Source organism: Danaus plexippus, chromosome 19 (genome assembly GCF_018135715.1).
Source record: "Danaus plexippus chromosome 19, MEX_DaPlex, whole genome shotgun sequence".
In the NCBI taxonomy this organism is placed as follows: Eukaryota; Metazoa; Arthropoda; class Insecta; order Lepidoptera; family Nymphalidae; genus Danaus; species Danaus plexippus.
In genome coordinates, this window is record NC_083549.1 from 6367385 (window position 1) to 6387138 (window position 19754).

At 34.8% G+C, this 19754-nt stretch overlaps 2 protein-coding genes across 2 annotated transcripts in view; one reads left to right on the forward strand and one right to left on the reverse strand.

Annotated features, from left to right (window-relative positions):
• The window catches only part of LOC116767916 (aldehyde dehydrogenase, mitochondrial), a 17903-nt gene extending 5587 nt beyond the window's left edge, over positions 1-12316 (reverse strand). Inside the window, exons 1-3 of the mRNA XM_032658456.2 lie at positions 12131-12316; positions 8020-8168; positions 4296-4392 (exon numbers count right to left, since the gene is read on the reverse strand). Of these exons, the coding sequence (XP_032514347.2) occupies positions 4296-4392; positions 8020-8168; positions 12131-12232 (348 nt within the window). The 5' untranslated portion in view covers positions 12233-12316. The remainder of the gene's footprint in view (positions 1-4295; positions 4393-8019; positions 8169-12130) is intronic.
• Positions 12317-12737: 421 nt separating this feature from the next.
• Positions 12738-17706, forward strand: LOC116768093 (dolichol kinase). The gene is made up of 9 exons (XM_032658729.2): positions 12738-13193; positions 13393-13643; positions 13901-14118; positions 14638-14826; positions 14952-15161; positions 15235-15309; positions 16707-16881; positions 17114-17191; positions 17499-17706. Exons 1-9 carry the CDS (start codon positions 13072-13074, stop codon positions 17633-17635), a joined length of 1455 nt encoding a protein of 484 aa, XP_032514620.2. The 5' UTR covers positions 12738-13071; the 3' UTR covers positions 17636-17706.
• The last annotated feature ends 2048 nt before the right edge of the window (positions 17707-19754 follow it).

A 19754-nucleotide genomic window follows, 5' to 3' on the forward strand; every position in this document is an offset into this window, starting at 1 on the left:
TCATCAAAAAGTTTATTAACTTTTGTAAAGTGTCAAGATCATGTACTATTTTTACACGCAATAACTGGCTGTGATACGACATCTGCATTTTACAGGAGGGGTAAAACAACAGTTTTCAAAATGTTTGAAAAACAAGATTTAATTCAATGTGCTGAAGTTTTTAAAAAGACTAATTCAACTCAACAAGAAGTTATTACCAACGGCATCCGCTTTCTTCTTTCTATGTATGGAGCTCCTAAAAAAACTACCTATTTAGATAAGCATCGATATGCATGTTTTGTTGAAAATACTTAAAATAAAAAACAAGTTCAATTAGCTTGTCTTCCTCAACCTCAGTTGCTGCTCACCAACATCTTTTTCGAGTATATTACCAAGTTCAAGTGTGGCTTGGTAATCAGCTAGACCCTACAGACTGGGGTTGGAAGTTGGTCAACAATATATTAGAGCCAGTTCAAACTTTACTTCCACCTGCGCCGGAAAAACTGCTGAACACTATTTTTTGCAACTGCAAAAAGGGATGCAGTGCTAAATATGGTTGCAAAAAAGTCGGACTGTTTTGTTCTTTGGCATGCACAAATTGTCAAGGCCGGTCGTGCTCTAATATTGAAACACAAACAATGGAGGATTCGTTTGACTCCGACGAAGTATCATGCGATACATCGCTATTGGCGCAATTTACTTGCATCCAAAATGAAGATGAAGAAGAAGCAGGAGGAGAAGAACGAGAAGAAGATCAAGAAGAAGAACAAGAATTTGAAACTTATGAATAAGACAAATAAACTTCAACACTTTTTTTTAATTTACATCGCTTTTATCTTTCCCAATCTTTGAAAATTTCCGTTATTTTGCAATAGTTTTACATTAAACAGGATCACAACTGACCCGTGGAGTTGGCCTACGTTAAAAAAAACGCGCTAAGTACACTACCTCATAGGTGGCGTGGAAACGTGTGCATATTATGACGATAACAACTTTTATAACTTTTTGAATCGTTATATCTCAGAAACGGTGGCTCGTAAGAAAAAAAGTATTGATACATTTTTTATAGATAATTTTATGATCTACAATTTTTGTCTGATGTACTTTTATGATAAAACTTACCGTTTTACTGAAAATCGCGAAAAACTCATTTTTTTGACCTTTGACCTTGAATAAAAATTTTTCCTTAAACGGGAATGATGGGGAACTTGGAGACATTGTTTATAATTATGTTTTAAACAACTTCACAGAAATTCAGCTTGTTGGGACTTTATGTAACTTCGAATGTCTAAATTGACCGGACTATACAGTAATATAATTTTGACGTCTACCCCTTTTTTTATACTATATCGTATAAAAATCCAACTTAAAATTGTAATTTATATGTTATATAACTACGTTAACACTATCATCATTCATCTCAGAAGATTTATGAATCTAAAACTGGAAAGTGGCTGTTTTATTTGACGATGAAAACTGAAAACTCATTTTAACTATTAGTTTTTGTGTGATGGGTAAAGTATATTTTCGGATGGAAGATTTATATCGGGACGTTCATTGACTCTTTACGTTACAATGTATGCGGAGAGAAAAATTATTTAAAATAATTTTAAACAAAATATTGTTATTATTGTAAAATTTTATATTCGTTTACGAAATTTTTAAATAATATTTGGAAACAAATTGGATTGGCTTTTTTTTCGGATTGTTTATATGAGCATAATCTCGATGTTTCGTATTACCTTAATACTGGCAATTTAAATAAAACGAATCTGATTATACGTTTAATAACTATTGATTTAAAATATATACAAATTAAACATAAATGTCTGAATCCGTATTAATTTATTTAAGTATAGTAGAAATTTAATACACAATTGGGACGTAATAGTTCTTTATTATTTTATTTATTGCCTTCGTTACAATATTTTTTTTTTATTATTATTATTATATCAGTTTCAATCGCATATTAATTCGTAAAGTTATTTGGAATGTCAACATAGAATATAAAACACTTGGCGGGGTGAAATATGGCGAAATATAAAACTCTGTAGGGTCGTGGTGGCCTGCATGTTAAAGGCCCGCCTAACGTGTATGGGCGCGGGTTCGAAACCTGGCAAGTACCAATGTGATTTTTGAGAGCCATATGTACTTTCTAACAGTATTTAGACACCACTTACAGGCTGTGAAGGAAAACATTGTGAAGAAACCTAGACTTATAATATCAAATTATACTATTAGTCGACACTGGCAGAATATACTGTGCATGTCTTTGCACAGATGAAGGCCATAATAAAAAAAATGAAACTATCAAATGTGGCATTTTATTTTTAATATACGAATTACGACCTACATTTTATGCGACGTTGCCACTCTGACAGAATACAAGTCAAAACATTTTGATAGCGTAAGCCGTAAGCAACATAATTAACACGCTGGAAGGAATAATTTTTGATAATTGGCGCTAAAAAATATCGTACGGGTGATAAAATTACGTAAGAAATATAATACTAGTGCTCTCATAAAAATATATGATTATTTAAGGATTGTTTAAACAAATTTTGTACGAGTCCGTATTGTTAAACTTATTACCGATAGTTTCATGGTTTTCCATTAACAATGGGAGAAGCAACTAGATCAATTTATGAATGAAAACTAATACGCTTAGCACAAGTTCGCATAATCACACCACATACGAAGCGATATCCGTTACGGATTCAACAAGCTACGTTAATGTGTGTTTTATGAATGGGATAACTGTTGACGTTTCGTATGTAGTAGCGATGCCAACTTGAATTAAGCATATAGCTGTTTTGATATAGATAATGTTTATGTAGATCTTAAAGAAATTAAAAAGAAATACTTCGATAACAATGTCTTTCATGGCAAAAATAAAATTGTCCCAATAGTAACTAATAATAATACAAATTCCTTTGTTATTAATTATGTGTGTAAAATTTGAATTACTACTACATATGTCATCGTTCTAGGAAACCAGAAGTAATTAAATGACTTGAAGAATTTTCCTTCAATTGTTTTACTTAAATGTTTCTCACTGTACACTTTTTTATTTACTACATGTATACTTTTATATAACTAATCATCAGTGCCACGAACTTTGATTTTCTGATAAAAATCCGCAATTACTTAGTTGCCAACCCAATATATTCATTGTTTACGAACACAAATACAAATGTCTTAAGGACATTCCAAAAATCACTTGCAATTGAGAATCATACGACAAAACGAATTCAGCGGCAAACAAAGATGGCGGCGGCGTGGCCGGCTCACTGACAGCTGATTATTTATAACCCATAATTATAATTATAATTAATAATAAACGTGGATATTGCCGGGATAAGATTGTGGGAACCTTATACTTAATTAAGGTTATACCTATAGTAAAAATATTAATAGCTATTAATTATATCGAGCCCAATATTTGTAAATATTTATAATTAGTAATAATACTGAGCCTACGTGAATTTTGTGATGACAACGCTTTGGTAGCTTGCATATGAAAGCTATAATACTGGCTTCAGTCATTTTGTCAGACATTACTAGAATAAACGCCGAACATTACGTGATATGTTATAGGTTAAAAAAAGCGATTTTATTATATAAAAGTTTGTGTATAAATAAATATATCGTTTACGTTAGTATAGAACAGAAAATCACTTTATATTAATTTATTATACGTGTTATATATCCTACATAACTTGGATCATCAAACCAACTGAAATCTAGATTATTCAGAGTTCGGTGTATCACGTGTGTCGTACAATAATCTTTTTTAATATTAGAATGTGTGAGGAAACAAAGCTTTGGGGAATAATACTGTAGATATAGATGAATTTCTTGTATGTGTGCGTGTGTGTGTGTGTGTGAGATATATATATGTATGTGTGTGCCATTAGTACGAGGTATGTTGACGTTAAAGTATCAATATAGCAACACAATTCAAACTGATTGTGAATATGTTTACTTTATGTCTGTTTGCAGACATATAAATAGCATGTTGTTTAGACCTTAACACACTTGTTATAGTATTTATACTCTATATATATATATATATATATATATATATATATATATATATATATGTGTGTCTGTGTGTGTGTTTAATGTAAGTAACATTCATTACATATCTTCAATATGTTGTGTATGTTGACTAGAAGCAGGCGAACTTGATGGCAGCTTCAAGTTATTAATTCACACATATTGATAGTATTCGATAAAATTTATAATTAAATCTGTAAGATGGAAACTTTTACTGATTAAAAAAAAAATATATGAAATTTAAAGAGGTCACTCACAGCAAGATAAGCTCTGTCCCTTTCGACGAGGTCCGCGAGTTTGTTGATGAGGTACCCTCGCTGTGAGGCGTCCATTGTTCGCCATTTTGATCCAAATCTAAAAGAAACAGGGTAATAATGAACAGAACATAACAAAAATAGTTAGGACTCGAAAGCATGTGACTTAATCTACTTGTTATTAAATATTGTCACATATTGACGTAGGTTGTTGAATGAGCGGAGTCTGAAATGGAGGTGATTCTGGCTCGCCTCCAGAGTAAGAAGAGCGCACCGGGTCCGGACGGGGTGCACGGGAGGGTTTTGGCCCTCTCCCTGGTGCACCTTGGAGGAGCCCTCAGGGAGCTGTTTGACCTCTGTCTGAGGTCCGGGCAGTTCCCGAGGGCCTGGAAGGAAGGCCGGCTATGCCTACTTCAAAAAGGCAGCCGGCCTCCGGACTCGGCTTCGGCGGTGCGACCGGTGGTTGTGCTGAACGAGGCGGGGAAGGCTTTTGAGAAGGTTATAGCCACCCGTCTCGTTCGGCACCTGGAGGAAGGCTCGGGACCGGGACTTTCAGAGTCTCAGTTCGGGTTCCGAGCCCACCGGTCGACCGTCGATGCCCTCAAACGCCTGAGGGCGGTGACGGAAGAGGCGGAACGCAGAGGAGAGGTAGTGTTGGCGGTGTCGTTGGACATCGCCAACGCCTTCAACAGCCTCCCACACAGCGCGATACAGGTGGCACTCGAATACTTCGGAGTGCCCCTGTATCTGAGGAGGCTGTTAGGCAGCTACCTCTCCCAGAGGAGGGTGGCAGTCGAGAACCGGAGGGGGTCCATAGAGTGGTGGACAGTCGACAACGGCGTTCCACAGGGTTCGGTATTGGGACCTGTCCTGTGGAACGTCGGGTATGACTGGGTCCTGCGGAGCCGCCTCCTCCCCGGGATGGGTGTCATATGCTACGCTGATGACACCCTCGTCTTATCCCGGGGACGGAGCTACAAGGAGGCGGCGCGGCTGGCCGAGGTCGGAACTGATCTCGTGGTCAGCCGCATAGAGAGGTTGGGGCTTCGGGTCAGAATCGACAAGACCGAAGCCCTTCTCTTCCGCGGGACTGGGCGGAAAGGACCCCCGCCGGGTGCCACCCTCCTCATAGGAGGAAATATCTGGGGCTACCATGAAATATCTGGGGCTCACCCTTGACGGAGGGTGGACCTTCGTGCCCCATTTCAGAGAGTTGGGGCCGAAGGTCATGAGGACGGCAGGTGCGCTGGGGAAATTCCACCCGAACCTCGGAGGTCCCAGCGCAGCTTGCAGGCAGCTATACTCTGGGGTCTGTCGGAGTATAGCCACGTACGGTGCTCCCGTTTGGGCTGATCGCCCGATGAGCCGCGGGGTCAAGGCCCTTCTGCGCTCGGCGCAAAGGGCGCCCGCGGTGAGGGTGGTTAGGGGGTACCGTACGGTCTCCTGGGCCGCAGCGACGGCTCTTGCCGGCGATCCGCCTTGGGATCTTGTGGCGTCGGTTCTCGCCGAGGTTTTCTCTTACGTCTCGGGTAGGAGGGCTCTCGGAGAGAACCCTTCGACAGAGGAGATCCGGGCGGTTCGCCGGCAGGGGGAGTCGCGCCTTATGCGGGAGTGGGGGGAGGACCTGGCGGGCCAGCCGTACGGTAAACGTACAACGGCTGCGCTCCGTCCGGTCCTAGAGCGTTGGATGAGGCGGAAACGCAAGCCCCTCACTTTCCGTCTGACGCAGTTTTTAACCGGGCACGGCTGCTTCGGTGACTACTTGTGTCGGGTGGCCAGGAGAGAGCCGGAAGGAGGCTGCCATGAGTGCGGCGCTGCGGTGGACTCAGCCCAGCACACCCTCGAGGTGTGCCCGAGATGGGCTGCGCAGCGCCAAGACCTTGTGGCGGCACTCGGCGGAGTGGGCTTGTCGCTTTCGAGTGTCGCGGAGAAGATGCTCGAGAGTGATAGGTCCTGGATGGCGGTGTCCTCCTTCTGTGAGACGGTCATGTCCACGAAGGAGGCATCTGAGCGGGAACGGGAGGTTGCGGTCGATGCACCCTCCCTCCGCAGACGACGGACGGGGGCGCGCCGGGGGCGATATCAACGCCTCCTCCATTAGCGCCCCTGCGCCCCGGGCTGGGGTCGGGCTGGTAACCCGGCTCCTGTGAAAGCCCGGCGTCGTCGGGGCGGTCCTAATTGCCGGGATCGCCCCCTTTCTCCGAGGGAGTAAGTCCGGTCTTTGCCAGGACCGGCCAGTCGCAGGTGTGCCCTGTCGCTGACAGATCCGGGGTGCACCAACATAGCGGCCGATGGCTTTCGCAGTGGTTTTAGTGAGTAGGAACCTGCCCAGGTCGAGTCTCACACATCCTCTCCGGCCCCACCAAGGCCGGTGAGACGGCTCGTAAAAAGAGTTTCCCTGCGTCATCAAAAAAAAAAAAAAAAGGTTGTTGAATGAGAGACGAGAAACGAGAAATTGATGCAATACATGTAGTGAGGATCATGATGATCATCATGATATAGTTTTGATTTCCTATATTTTAAATAATTTACTAACCGCCATTGTAAAAATAGTTAAATACATAGTTTAAAAAAAAGCTTACATATTTTATATTGTGCTTGCAATATAAAATATGACAAAGTCTTCGACAATATAAACAGAGTATAAATATAATTTGGGAACAAATAAAATATATATATATATATATATATATATATATGTATATATATATATATGTATATATATATATATAATATATATATGTATATATATATATATATTTACGATTTTCAATCTTATTCCAATATAATCTGTATTCGGAAAGTTATTCGAAATTCTAGTGCTGACTTAAATGAGAAAAACAAGCACGCATCGACAATTTTTTTTTAAAGCTACGTCTTCATTCGCACCGGAAACATGGAACGTTTTGCAATTGTCGACGAGCTATTGTCGCACGAACTATAATATTACGTACTGTGAGGAGAAAACACGAACGAGTTCAAAAGTAATAAAGGCGTTTATTTATTTATTTACGTAACAAGAGTTAAAAAATTAGTTACAAAAGGAGAGTGATGTACAAAGGATAACTTATCTCTTAAAAGAGATCTCTACCAGAAACCCTATTGATAAAGGAAACTGGATGAGATATGAGAAAAAATTTATTACTATTATTTTAAAATATAATAGTTTTATTGATATGAATATGAATTTAAAATATGCCATAGAACATTCTAGAATGGAAATTACATTGACAAACAAGCAACATCCAGAATAACGCGTTCCGGTTAGAAATAACGCTCGCGTTATGAGTTTCCCGTTCTTCATTGTCTGCTTATCATCATCATCATCATCATCATCAGCCTATAGGAGCCCACTGCTGAGCAAAGGCCTCTTCTCACACGAAGAAGGTTATATTAAGTATCAATCCCTTTATTTATCTCGACGTTGCTTTAATTTAAAAAACATCTGTCGTCGATTTAGAACAAGTTACACATACGACCCACACACTAAATTCCACGTTTTTCAATTTACAATTTACTAATACAATACGTACGAAGCTTTGACGACGTAAAACTAACAGTTTAAACGCTTAACGTAGTGTGTCGTTTCAAGCTTGAAGTAAGTATGCTAATAAAGAATAGTGTAAAAACATGTGTAGTTCAATTTATTACAAAAAAAAAATAGTTTTAATTATTTATTAGTTAACTTTAAGAACATATTTTTTATTTACATATCTAGCCGAGTCACCTGAAAGCGTCTTTAGCAGCGGCGACGGCTAGGTCGACGTCTGCCTTCCCAGCTTGTTGGACCTCTGCGATAACTTTGCCGTTAGCAGGATTTTCTGTATTGAAAGTTTTGCCATCAGCCGACTTAACCCATTCGTTGTTTATGAAGAGCTATAATAAAATTATATATATATTATATTCGTATAGATATGTTATATAATAATTAATTTTAATGAAAATCTAATAGGGAAGTGAGAATAACATTTATTTAGACAATGTAAGTTAAAATACGTTAATAATCCTGAATACAAAAATTCGTCTGAAGTTATATAGTGCAAAATCCACTGACACGAGCAGGAATCAAACCTTGAACCTCCAGGACATTGCGGTGCGGTTGCAATTAATTCAAGTATCACAGTATTACTTCAACTTTTAAATGAAACTAAGGTTTTTGGTCTAATGTTTCAGTCTTTAAGAACTGCCCGTGACCACGGTTACTGTAAAGTAACCGAAACGTCGAGATTTATTTATATAGAATAATAAAGAACGCGTAGTAGTCGACAAAAGCTTAGTTTCATTTAGATATGTATACGCGAAAATCTTACATCTCATTACTCATTACTTCAATATTGATTTCATTTTAAAAACTATATCATTTAATTATCTCTTGAATGCGAATAAAATATTCGTATCCTTACTATAAGTGCACATTGTCAAACCAAACAGATAGTTTTCTGTCCGTCATTCATAAACCTATGTTGATAATTGTGACAAGATTTATGAATGAAAAAACAGGAGACGCTCGGTATTTGGTTTGGCGATTGAAACTTGTGGTTGGCGTATATTTTATTTGATAAAAAACATATATTTAGAGGATACCTTTTATGTAAAATCGATTAAACGATAGAAAAACATAAATAAAAAAGTCTAGGTGACGCTAAAACGTATAACAACATATATCTGATAGGCTGTATATCTGTTTGTACTGCACAATGCACTGTTACCTGTTACCTGTATAGATATATTAAATCTGAAGCAAACCCAAATAAATTCTTAGTATATAATATATACGTATTTATTCATGTAACGGCTTATAACAAATAAAGGTCTCATTCTTTGGCTTATACATTGTATTATAGTACTTATCATCATATAATTGTTATATCGGTCATTTATTTTCAATATAAAATGGTTTGTGAAACTAAATTCAAATTAAAAAGTCCTAAATAAATGAACTCTATACATATATTTAAAAAAAATTGAAACTGAATGTGTACACTCAGCTTAAGAATCCTTCCTTAGTTTTGTAAACTATGTCATAAGCCCCACGTTAATTAACAAAGAAGAACTCAGTGTTACCTGTTAAAAATGTCATTATCTAGACAAAAAAAAATACACAATACTATAAATTTAAGCGCCAATCTCACTATGTATGGTAAATAAAAAAATTACCGCTATCTCATATATTAATTCTTATCATATAATATCTGATACAGACGATATCGTCAATGTCGTTCAATTTATAAAGGTAGGTACTCATATGTTGAACAGCTTGTAATTGGACACATAACGATTAAAAATATAGTTGTTATTATAATTTTTATAACTATTGAATGACGTCATCGCATTTTATTGAAATGTATCAATTAGTTGCGCCGCTACGAGCTTACAACTATATGCTTTGTTTGTATGACATGAAATAATTATTAATGTAAATCTGTTAACACATATTAAACTCTATTCAAAAGGCAATAAAGGCGATATTCTGATGATACTTTCGTTTTTGTACCTTGTCAAGTACGTCACTAGAAAAATTATATATATCGGCGCAAGCAGCTTCAACGACGGATGCAACATGGAAATAACTGGCATCAATTATTATAACAACTTATTGGTCGTCGTTACTATTGTTAAAAGTAAAACGAAATCAAAGAGAATAGAACTATGTTTGAATTCTGGTTTAAATATGACGTCTGGACGCACGACACGAGACTGCAGAGTTCAGCGAGTGCGGAGCATAAAGAATCTTCGAGAAATACAAGAACATTTAGACGAATTGAAGTTTCATTTTAAAATATCTGGAACTTACTGAAACAAGTGACATTAGTGACGTCAGCGAGGCTGGCGTCCTGTCTTTAAAATAATGAATTTGTAATAAAATCCGATATATACATGTCACATAATGTGAACGAGATGTAAATATTTAAAAAATATCACAGCAATGTAACTTTTTGTAACGAAAATTAATTACCATTTAAGCAAAAACTAATTAAAATGAAAGCTAATAAACTTTAAGTATCTTTAATGTTGGTAAAGATAAGGGAAATGGAAGATTTATTTGTATTGTGTCTTACAAAACAACTATTATAAGGAACCGGACTATACGAGTTTTAACTAATAAAACCGGTAGACCTTGAAGGAATTGATTTTGTTTTGAACTATATATCATACTATTATGCTTTTGTTTAACTGTAAATTAATATTGTCTCAAATGTATTCATACTATTAAATAATTAGTTTTTTTCGTAACATGATTAACCATGTTTATATAATGATTTAGAAAAACGCTTAACCGTGATGCTGGCAGTATCTTACCGAGAATACGCGTCGTCAAAACAAAGACAGTCGCCATATTTTTTTTGTCAAACTTAATTATAACAGACCGTGTTTAGTCCGACTATACAAACTCCTAGTTGAAATACTGTTTTATTAATCATTGATTAATCTCACTTTTTGTTGACTTTAACTCTTCCTCAATCACATTGCTGGTGGAAGAGATTACAATGAAAATTCACCGATATGGCGTATTCCAATCCCGAAAGCCGGAGCTTGCGTCATTACCCTTTGACTTTTCGGTTCAAATACACCGGATCCGGTACTGATAATTTTCGGAAAAATAATAGACAATTTTTTTTCTAGTAATCTCTTTGATACATCGTTAAAATGTTATTAATTACCTTCCAGATTTTATTTCTTTGATCGTTCTCTCATCTTAAAATTAGGACCGCTTAAGCAACCCTTGAGTAAAGTCTCGAATAATTAGGAACTGTTCAATGCTGGTGAACGAAACTAGCATTTTCGTTTGTTTATTTTGAATAGAAAATCATCGTGACTCGATCAAACCGGTAAAAGTCCCAATGAAAAATATCTTGTCTGTGTACATCACTATTTGTTTTTTTTAATAATATAAATCATATTTAAATAATCTATAATAGTCTTCTTAAAAAAATAATAGAAATATTTGATACCTTTTACAAAATACTGAGTTATTTTTGTCAGACTTGGATATTTTATATTTGCCAACCACTTAGGTTCATAGCTTATCTCGCTTAGATAACCTGATGAGCAGAAATATAGTTTTTTATATTATACCTTAAAATTTTATTAAATACTAAAATATTAGGCTGCCTTTATTATATACATCCAATAATGAGATAATAATTTTAAAAAAATCGTAATCGTTAAAATCTTCGACACTTATTATTTTTATAATTAATTATGTACCGTATTAAAATTTTTCACTGTCTTCAATCTAAAATTAGGGAGTTTATGGTGTGGAAATTTTCTTTTTCTACGTCTAAAACGTTTTTATTGAAATATTTAAAACGTTCTATAAAAAGTAACTAGTAATACGTATTGTAAGTGACAAAGAGTTTTGAACGTTTTAAGCGAATATTTGTAAACGAAAACATGAAAAATGTCTGTGCTTAAGTAATTTAATATCGCAAACTCTTGGTAAAACTAATGAATAAACAATTCCTTCCCTATATCGCTTTCATATTAATCAAAAAATATATATACGGGATATTTCTACACGGGTCTTGACCTTAAGTAAATAGATACTTATTGTTTATTTAAGTCATACACTATTAGGCAACGCAATAAAAATACCTAACATAATTTTTACAAGGTAAATTGTTTTTATAAATAACATGTATTCTAAAGCTTTTGTACTATTAAAAAATTGAGTCAAGATTAGCCTGACCAGTTTATATTAAATAGAATACTTCGGGTGATCGTGATACACAAAATTACATTGTTATTATCTGACTTGAGGCTTAGCAACCCCGGCCAAACGTTATTGTTATCAGTTGCTAAAAAACAAATAAAACTTTCATATTGTAGCTACTTACACCGGTATAAAATATTTCAGGATTTGTATTCGGTGCTGGGACTGCTGCTGTTGCAAAATTTGCTTTTTTCGTAAGAAAAACTGTACTGAAACGCCTCAACATATTTTATATAAATCAAAACAAGTTCAAGGTTAAACTACGGCCGCTGGGCGCTGCCGGTAACGCACTGGTACAGACCTAGTAAATCAAACGTTTTTCAGCTAGTGCGTTGTAGGGATGGGCAAAGTCGATACTTTTGATACCAATTATATCATGACCGATATTTATAATATCGATATTTGTCTCCAATATCGTTATTAAGACTTATTTTCTAGGAAATCGTTAATTATTTTTTTACAACTTTGCTTTAAAAAAATCTACTTTACAAAATCATATACAAAACTTTGATATATCTGCTTGGGTTATTGATTCAATAATTTTTTAGGAAAATCAGTACATTTTTAATTATTCTTCAATTCAATTGTTACCGTTCTAGTTTTAGTTCAGTCTATTCTGTATTCAAAATTATAGATTAAATATTACTTTTAATTGGATCTAGTTAATTAGGGAGGATCGATTTGGTTTATTTATTCAATCTTTATTTATTAAATGTCAAAAGTTAATGTCAAAAACATCAATGTTTTTTTTCAATTATTTTAAACCACATAACTACCTAAAACTTTTGAAATTGTCCTCATTATTTTTACCAAAAACATATTTCGTTTGTGAAAAAACAAAGAATTTTATAAATTAATTTTTCCGTTAAGCATTTGACATTGCCCAAGAAAAGTTTACTATTCTACCAATCGTCAACAAATTATTTGTTGTTATATCAACGACCTTTGTATTTTATGTGCAATGCAATATCCGGTTACTTTTATCACAGGAATCAAATCCTCAAATATATCTCCAATTTGTACTAAATAAATGTGTTTTGTTGCTTTGCTTATCTCTAAGCCGACATGGAAGGTGTTAATTCCTTTATGGTACTTTACAAACGATTTGAAATGATATGTTTTAAGTTAGTCCAATCAACGGAGGAGCAAATTACAAACAATTTGCGAGAAGGTGGGATCAACACGAGGTAATTATTTAATTTGATATTAACAATAATAATATGTTCTTTATTGTATATCTTTAAATTAACAATTACTAGAATAAGAGTAAATTTTCAATCTCGGCGGCCTTATCGCTAACCAGCGGTCTCTTCCAGACAACCAACATATTATACTTTTAGTTCACTTTGTAGACATTTAACTGTAATTCTGTTTTATTTCCTGCAGACCATCCGACAGCAATGGTGTATGGTGTCCGCTATTGCTGCCGGCTATCATGCTTCTGTATTGCTGGACTGACCAAGCGTCAATGCTTTACAAACTAATAGCATTTATTTCCCTCAGCTTATTGATCTATAGTTTTTTATTTGTACTATTTCTATCAACATCACATGTGGTCATCACAGATCCAGTGTATGGAGGCTGCTTGGCTTCCAGCTTAATAGCTACTTTAGCTATGTACGCTGGTCTAAAACAAGGTAAATTAAAAATAGTACTAATTAGTAATAAATATCTGAGTTTGTGTTGTTATTTCAGTCCGAGTTATTCTATTAATAATGTACTATTTCAATCAATTTATATGTCTTTAACAAACATTAAATTTTCCATACAATTTTACAATATACCTAGTTTGGTCTACCCTAACATATTTAAGTGTAATTAGATTCTTAATCATCATGTACTTACATTAAAATTCAAGTACACTTACTTATTCTAATAATGTCTTTTTTTTCAGGTCTATTATTTTCATTATCAATAACTCTGTTGTCGACAATTTTGTTTGCGTGGCTACTAAGATATAGCTTGACAGAATTTCACAAAACTTTCACTATCGGTGAGGCGATGATTGTCTGTCAATCTGTGATACTATTTGTGATGATGGCATTTACTAAGTTCTTCTTCAGTATATCTGACGGTGATGACGAGATGGATTTTGTTAATAATATTGTGTATGTAAGTATATATTTTTCAAATTGATTACAATCTAGTGTTTCAGCATATCTTAATTTGATATTGGTGTATTTCATTTTTAACCCTCGTTGCAATAAGACGGTCTGCCTGTGTGTATCTCAGTTAATAGCAATAAAATCAAAATCAATTGATCGATTCGGAATTTGAAGCCACCTCGCCTATTTCGATTATTTTTCATTCACTAAACTAGCGGTGGTTTTTAGCTATGTTTGATTGATACTTAGTGTGGCCATGTTATAGTATCAGCACTTTACCAAAACATAAAGTAGTTTTTTATCAACAATGACTTGATTTTATTCTTCACAAGTGTTAATACAATGATAAAATCATGATTTAAAAATATTATAAAACATTATGTTATCTTTGTACACATTTTATTTGTCCATTATCTTTTAATTTTTTGTTATAAAGACATACAAATGAGGACATTTGTTATGACCAAATCCATAGATAATATTTATACTTTTTTATTTTATAGTGACGAAAGTCTTAATATTTCAGACAGTTTTATCAACAGTGGGTTTGATTGTTGCAGTATTATATCATCTGAAGGATTCCCAGAGGAACCTGAAAGTTTTGTCATACATACTGCTGTCCGCAGTTGCATTTGTACTGCTTATATTGCATACATTACTTGGAGACAATTGTATTGAAAAAATTCTCAATTATGTTTTCTATCATGGGAACAGGGTAAGAAATTTTAATTTGTTTTATTATATACTGACATAAAATCCATATTTTTTATACAATACTCATAAATAATGCATTTTGTTATACAATTTTTTTTTTTAATTATACGTAATTAATGTTTTCAGTCAAGAATATTTACATTCTGGTTGATATTGGTGTTGTTAGCAGTTTGTGCGTTAATGTTCAGAACCAAACTAGCAATTAAGGCGACCACTGTAACAAGGAAGACTTTCCATATATTGGCATCTTTAGTATTCATGTCCGGCATATTGTTAGACATCCACTTGATGTATCTTGCTGCAGGCGTGGGTCTCGCAATACTGGTTTTTGTTGAGGTTAGTTGTTAATAAAATTCTTTATTAACTATAATAACTAAATATATATAAAAACAAAGTGTAAAATTTTCAGGCGTTACGTAAATCCCGCATTGAACCAATCTCATCAGCATTGCAATCTGCATTTGTTGTTTACTGCGATGAAAAGGTATTACTTTTATATATTTATACATAGATTTTTCTTGAGATTACCTCTGTTTGGTCCCCAGAAGTAGGTTCAGAGCAAAATATAAAGTTCTAATAGTAGATAGGTAATCACACTGGCAGCGACATCTATATGTTTAGCCCAAGTTCATCATCATAGTATGTACAAAGCACCTTCCTTTTCTTATTAAATATTACCTACATTAATACTATAATAAGAAAAGATTTATGAATGAACAAGTGTTAATACTCGGTTTGTAACGTGATGACTACTTCACTAATCATAATGTATTCTGCATCACATAATTTCATACACAATACAGTAATTGTGATGCCATGATCAAGGCAAATTTTAGGATAAATTATAGCCTATATATTATAACAATGTCATGACTGCATTACTGTGGAGTTTGATCAAAATCCGTTTAGTAGTTTTTGTGTTAATGAGTGTACTGAATGAAACGAATGAACATTTTCATTTTGTCTCTCTGTCTGTAATACGAATGGTGTAAAGTAATCGATACGTAGGGTGGGTAGTTTAAAATACATAGCACACAATATTTTAAAGTACATCCGAATTTATTAGTTTTATATCAATGAATATTCGCGTAACTCCTAACTAATGATATTAGTAGAATATATTTAAATTCAATATTTTAACCTAAATCTTTATCTAACGTTGAAAGTTTACTGGAACTAAGTTAATTATTATTCAATTTAAAACTAATTAAGGACTCGCCAATTACCACGTATTCATCAGTTTTTCACTTTTGTCCTTCATCTTAAGCACGTGCTATGAAATATGAATCAGTGATTGTGATGTAAATAACGTCCCTTATTTGTTTTATGAATTGATTTAAGAAATAATTTAAAATTAGAATTAAGTCGACTGTCATTAGTGTATGACATGTTTTCATTCTAGACGATCGTTTGACAGCTTACGTTTCGATTATATTTAGGGGTGGGCCAAATATTAATAATCGATATTCTCGGTGTATATTTATGTGTTTAAATCTAACCAAACAATCATTTATATATAATAAAAAATATAATTTTATTATGAATGTTTTATTCTGACCACTCTAGAAGCATGGTATTTGTTAATGAAACAAACATTATTTTACATAATCATATTTAATTTAAAAAATCAACGTTACTTAATTTTTTGTTTTTATAAAACGAAATAATTTTAATAATCAACATACTTAAATATGCTTAAAATATAATTTTAACTGTACGAAACTGTTTATCGCGCCAAAATTGACGGAATAATTATTCGGCCGTATATTCTTATTCGGTAAAGTAATTTTTGACGCCATATCTAATTATAATGACCTTAAAATAATGTCATTTAAACAATTATATGTTTGTTACAATGCTTTTTGTCATTATGATCGATAGGATTGCGGATCATTTGCTATGACCCCTATATATCTTTACACGGGTCTGGCGTGCCCGCTGTTGTTGGTGCCTGGCGAGTCGTATCTGGATCGTCTGTCGGGAGTGTTGTCGGTGGGTGTGGGAGACACAGCCGCCAGTTGGTTCGGATCTAACTACGGCTTCCATAAATGGCCAGGTATTTGTTTTAATTTTTTTTATATATTGATAATTAATAAATCCTGTAAATGGAAAGCCGTTAAATTTGTATGCCATTCTTATAATTACTATAATTTGTTTTGAATTGACATATTAAAAAAAAATTCAAGAGATAGTAATTAAGAGAGTATTTTATTATATGCAAAATTTTGAAGAAAAAACTTTTTAAAGACTTTATTAATATCGTTTGTTTTTTTTTTTATTTATTTCAGAAAGTAGCAGATCCTTTGAAGGCACACTATTTAATATTCTATCACAAATTGGAACTGTGTATATGCTCACGTTATTTGGTAAGTTAAGTGTACTAAGAAATATTTAATTTTAAAAATGTTATTATAATAATAAAGTTGTAATACAAACGTTTTTTAACTTAAACTTGGTAATGAAGATTTTAATATTAGATATTTTTAAGCGACACGATTGTGTTTGATACTTTGAGAACGTTGATACTCGTTGAAATTACTGACTTGTAGGTGAGGGATTTGAACGTGTTACTGGCGGGATACCACATCCTGGTCGATTCACAATTGAGCTATAGTGGTATTACTGATTGTTTAAATAGATATAAAATTAATAAACATTGTTTATCGTTGACAGGTCTGTTGAATGAAGCTGACTCCGTCCCAAGGACATGTTTTTCCGCGTTAGTATGTTCCTTAGTAGAAGCTCGGACCTCGCAGGTCGATAACCTGGTGCTGCCTCTCGTCATGCTGTTGGCGTATCGAGCCGTGTGATCGCACGGACCAGTATAACACATTGTTGAACCGGACTGATGTTCTGAAGATTTTCTTTAGTGAAATGCGCTGTTACTGATAGTAGTAACTATGTGAATATTTATGAACGGTACTGAGCCGTGTGAGTTTAGTTCGGCGACGCGGACTCGGAGTGGGTTTAACATTTGTAACTTCCAAGTACAGGTTTCGAGTTTATATTTATTTATATGGAATATATTTATATTACAATGTTGTTTGCGATTTATTCTTCGGTTCGGTTATATTGATTAGAGAATTAACAGGAGATAATGAACCTTTTTGCTGTTTCGGTGATGTTGGATTGCATTTCTTGAAATGTGTCCTTAGATGATCTTGTTTATAACCTTGCGCCATCGTTACGGCTTATCAGTTGTTGGATGGGAACCAAACACCTGATATAGTAATAATAGGGCAGAGGGGACAACTACACTGGTTAGAGAATCAGTCACCAAATCTTTATTTATTAACAATATTGAACACTTTACGTAACTGTGTATTCTTTGGTTCATCATCTGTTACGATTATAGAGATCAATCGACTCGATACAAAAACGATAGTTTTTTTTTTTTAACTTTAATCAGAATCGTTTTGTCTGCCTTAGGCGGGTAATGTGACACACGTGGTGTGCACAAAATGGCATACCAATTTTTTTATGAACATCAATCGATACATACAGAGTTCACACGTAAAACGCTTTGTATTTGTCGGAACATCTGCACATGATGCATGAGCCCATCTTTTACAGCTCAAGCACTTTAGCCTCAGCTCCTTTGGCTTGGACCTGGAGTGGAGTAGTAGTAGAGGTCATTGTAATAAATTCAAGAACAATCTTCATCATCATTTGCAGCTTCAGAGGAGGCTTGTAAGGAAGAGAAATCGTTTTCACTGTCGCAGCTAAAACCCAAAGCTTATGTAACCTTTTTCGTGTTTTTCTTTGGAACAGGTGAAGGAGTTGATTTTGCTTCTTCCTCTTCTATATTTCGCGTCGAAGTTGACACCAATACTGTTGGTTTCTAGTGTGGTTTTCTTTTGCCTTGTCCAGCTACATGCATATGTTCCCTAGATTGGACTACTGAGAGTGGACATGGGTTCAGGGTTATCAGCGGCTGAGGTGCTAGCAATTTCCTATGATGTCTAACCTCCTGCTCAGCTGGAGACGAACCTAATGAAGGTATGCATATGATTTCTTCTGTCGTTGAATCTTACACGATTGTCGTCTCAGCAGGCTCAAACAAGTAATCTTACAAAATATTCAGATCATCAGGCCAGAGACCTGTTTTTTTAAAATCCACTGATGACAGAGGTGACATACCGACACATCTCAGCCATAGCCTTAAAATACCGGACCCGAAAGACACAGCCTACATTACTCTATAGAAAGCAGCCTTCCTAAACACGTGTAGAATAGTAAGAAAGTTCATGCAAAAAGAGGAAAACAAAATCACACCCTCTCACACAACATACAAACATAACTAACACATCACAAGCCGTATTTACTTGGTTGCGGCCCGCAAATATGGTTAAAAACAGCTCGAAGCTGAGGAAAAGAAACCTCACCCGATAACAACAATAATAATGATCGTTCTGGACGGAGCAAGTTTAAAAAAAAAAAGCTAAAGCATAAAAAGGAATATAAATTAGATTTAAATTTCTAAAACAACAATTTTTACTTAATTTTTTTCTGATTACTAAATGTCAATTATAAATAATTAATATTAAGTTTTTCCAAGTTGTTTTAGCCTATAGTGACGTCACAACAAAGAGGTGTCGTCATAACCAGCATCGTCGCTGTCTCTGTCAATGTCATTCATATCACCTTGGGAACATTCGTTATCTTCTAAAACTATCATCTGCATCAGAAAAAAAATAAACAGTGTAATTCTTCTTGTTCGTTATAAGACCTTTTAATTACCCAGGGAACAATGAAAGTGTTCAGAATATGAAAAACGGCTTAATGTAGGAAGTTGTAAATAATTTTATTTTTTCGAAGTAATCTCCATTCGTCTCTACACATCGCTGCATTCTATGGAACCACTGAGGAAAGCAGTGGGCCCATTCTTCCTTAGGGGTTTCTTCTAAGACATTTTCGTACGCCTTCACG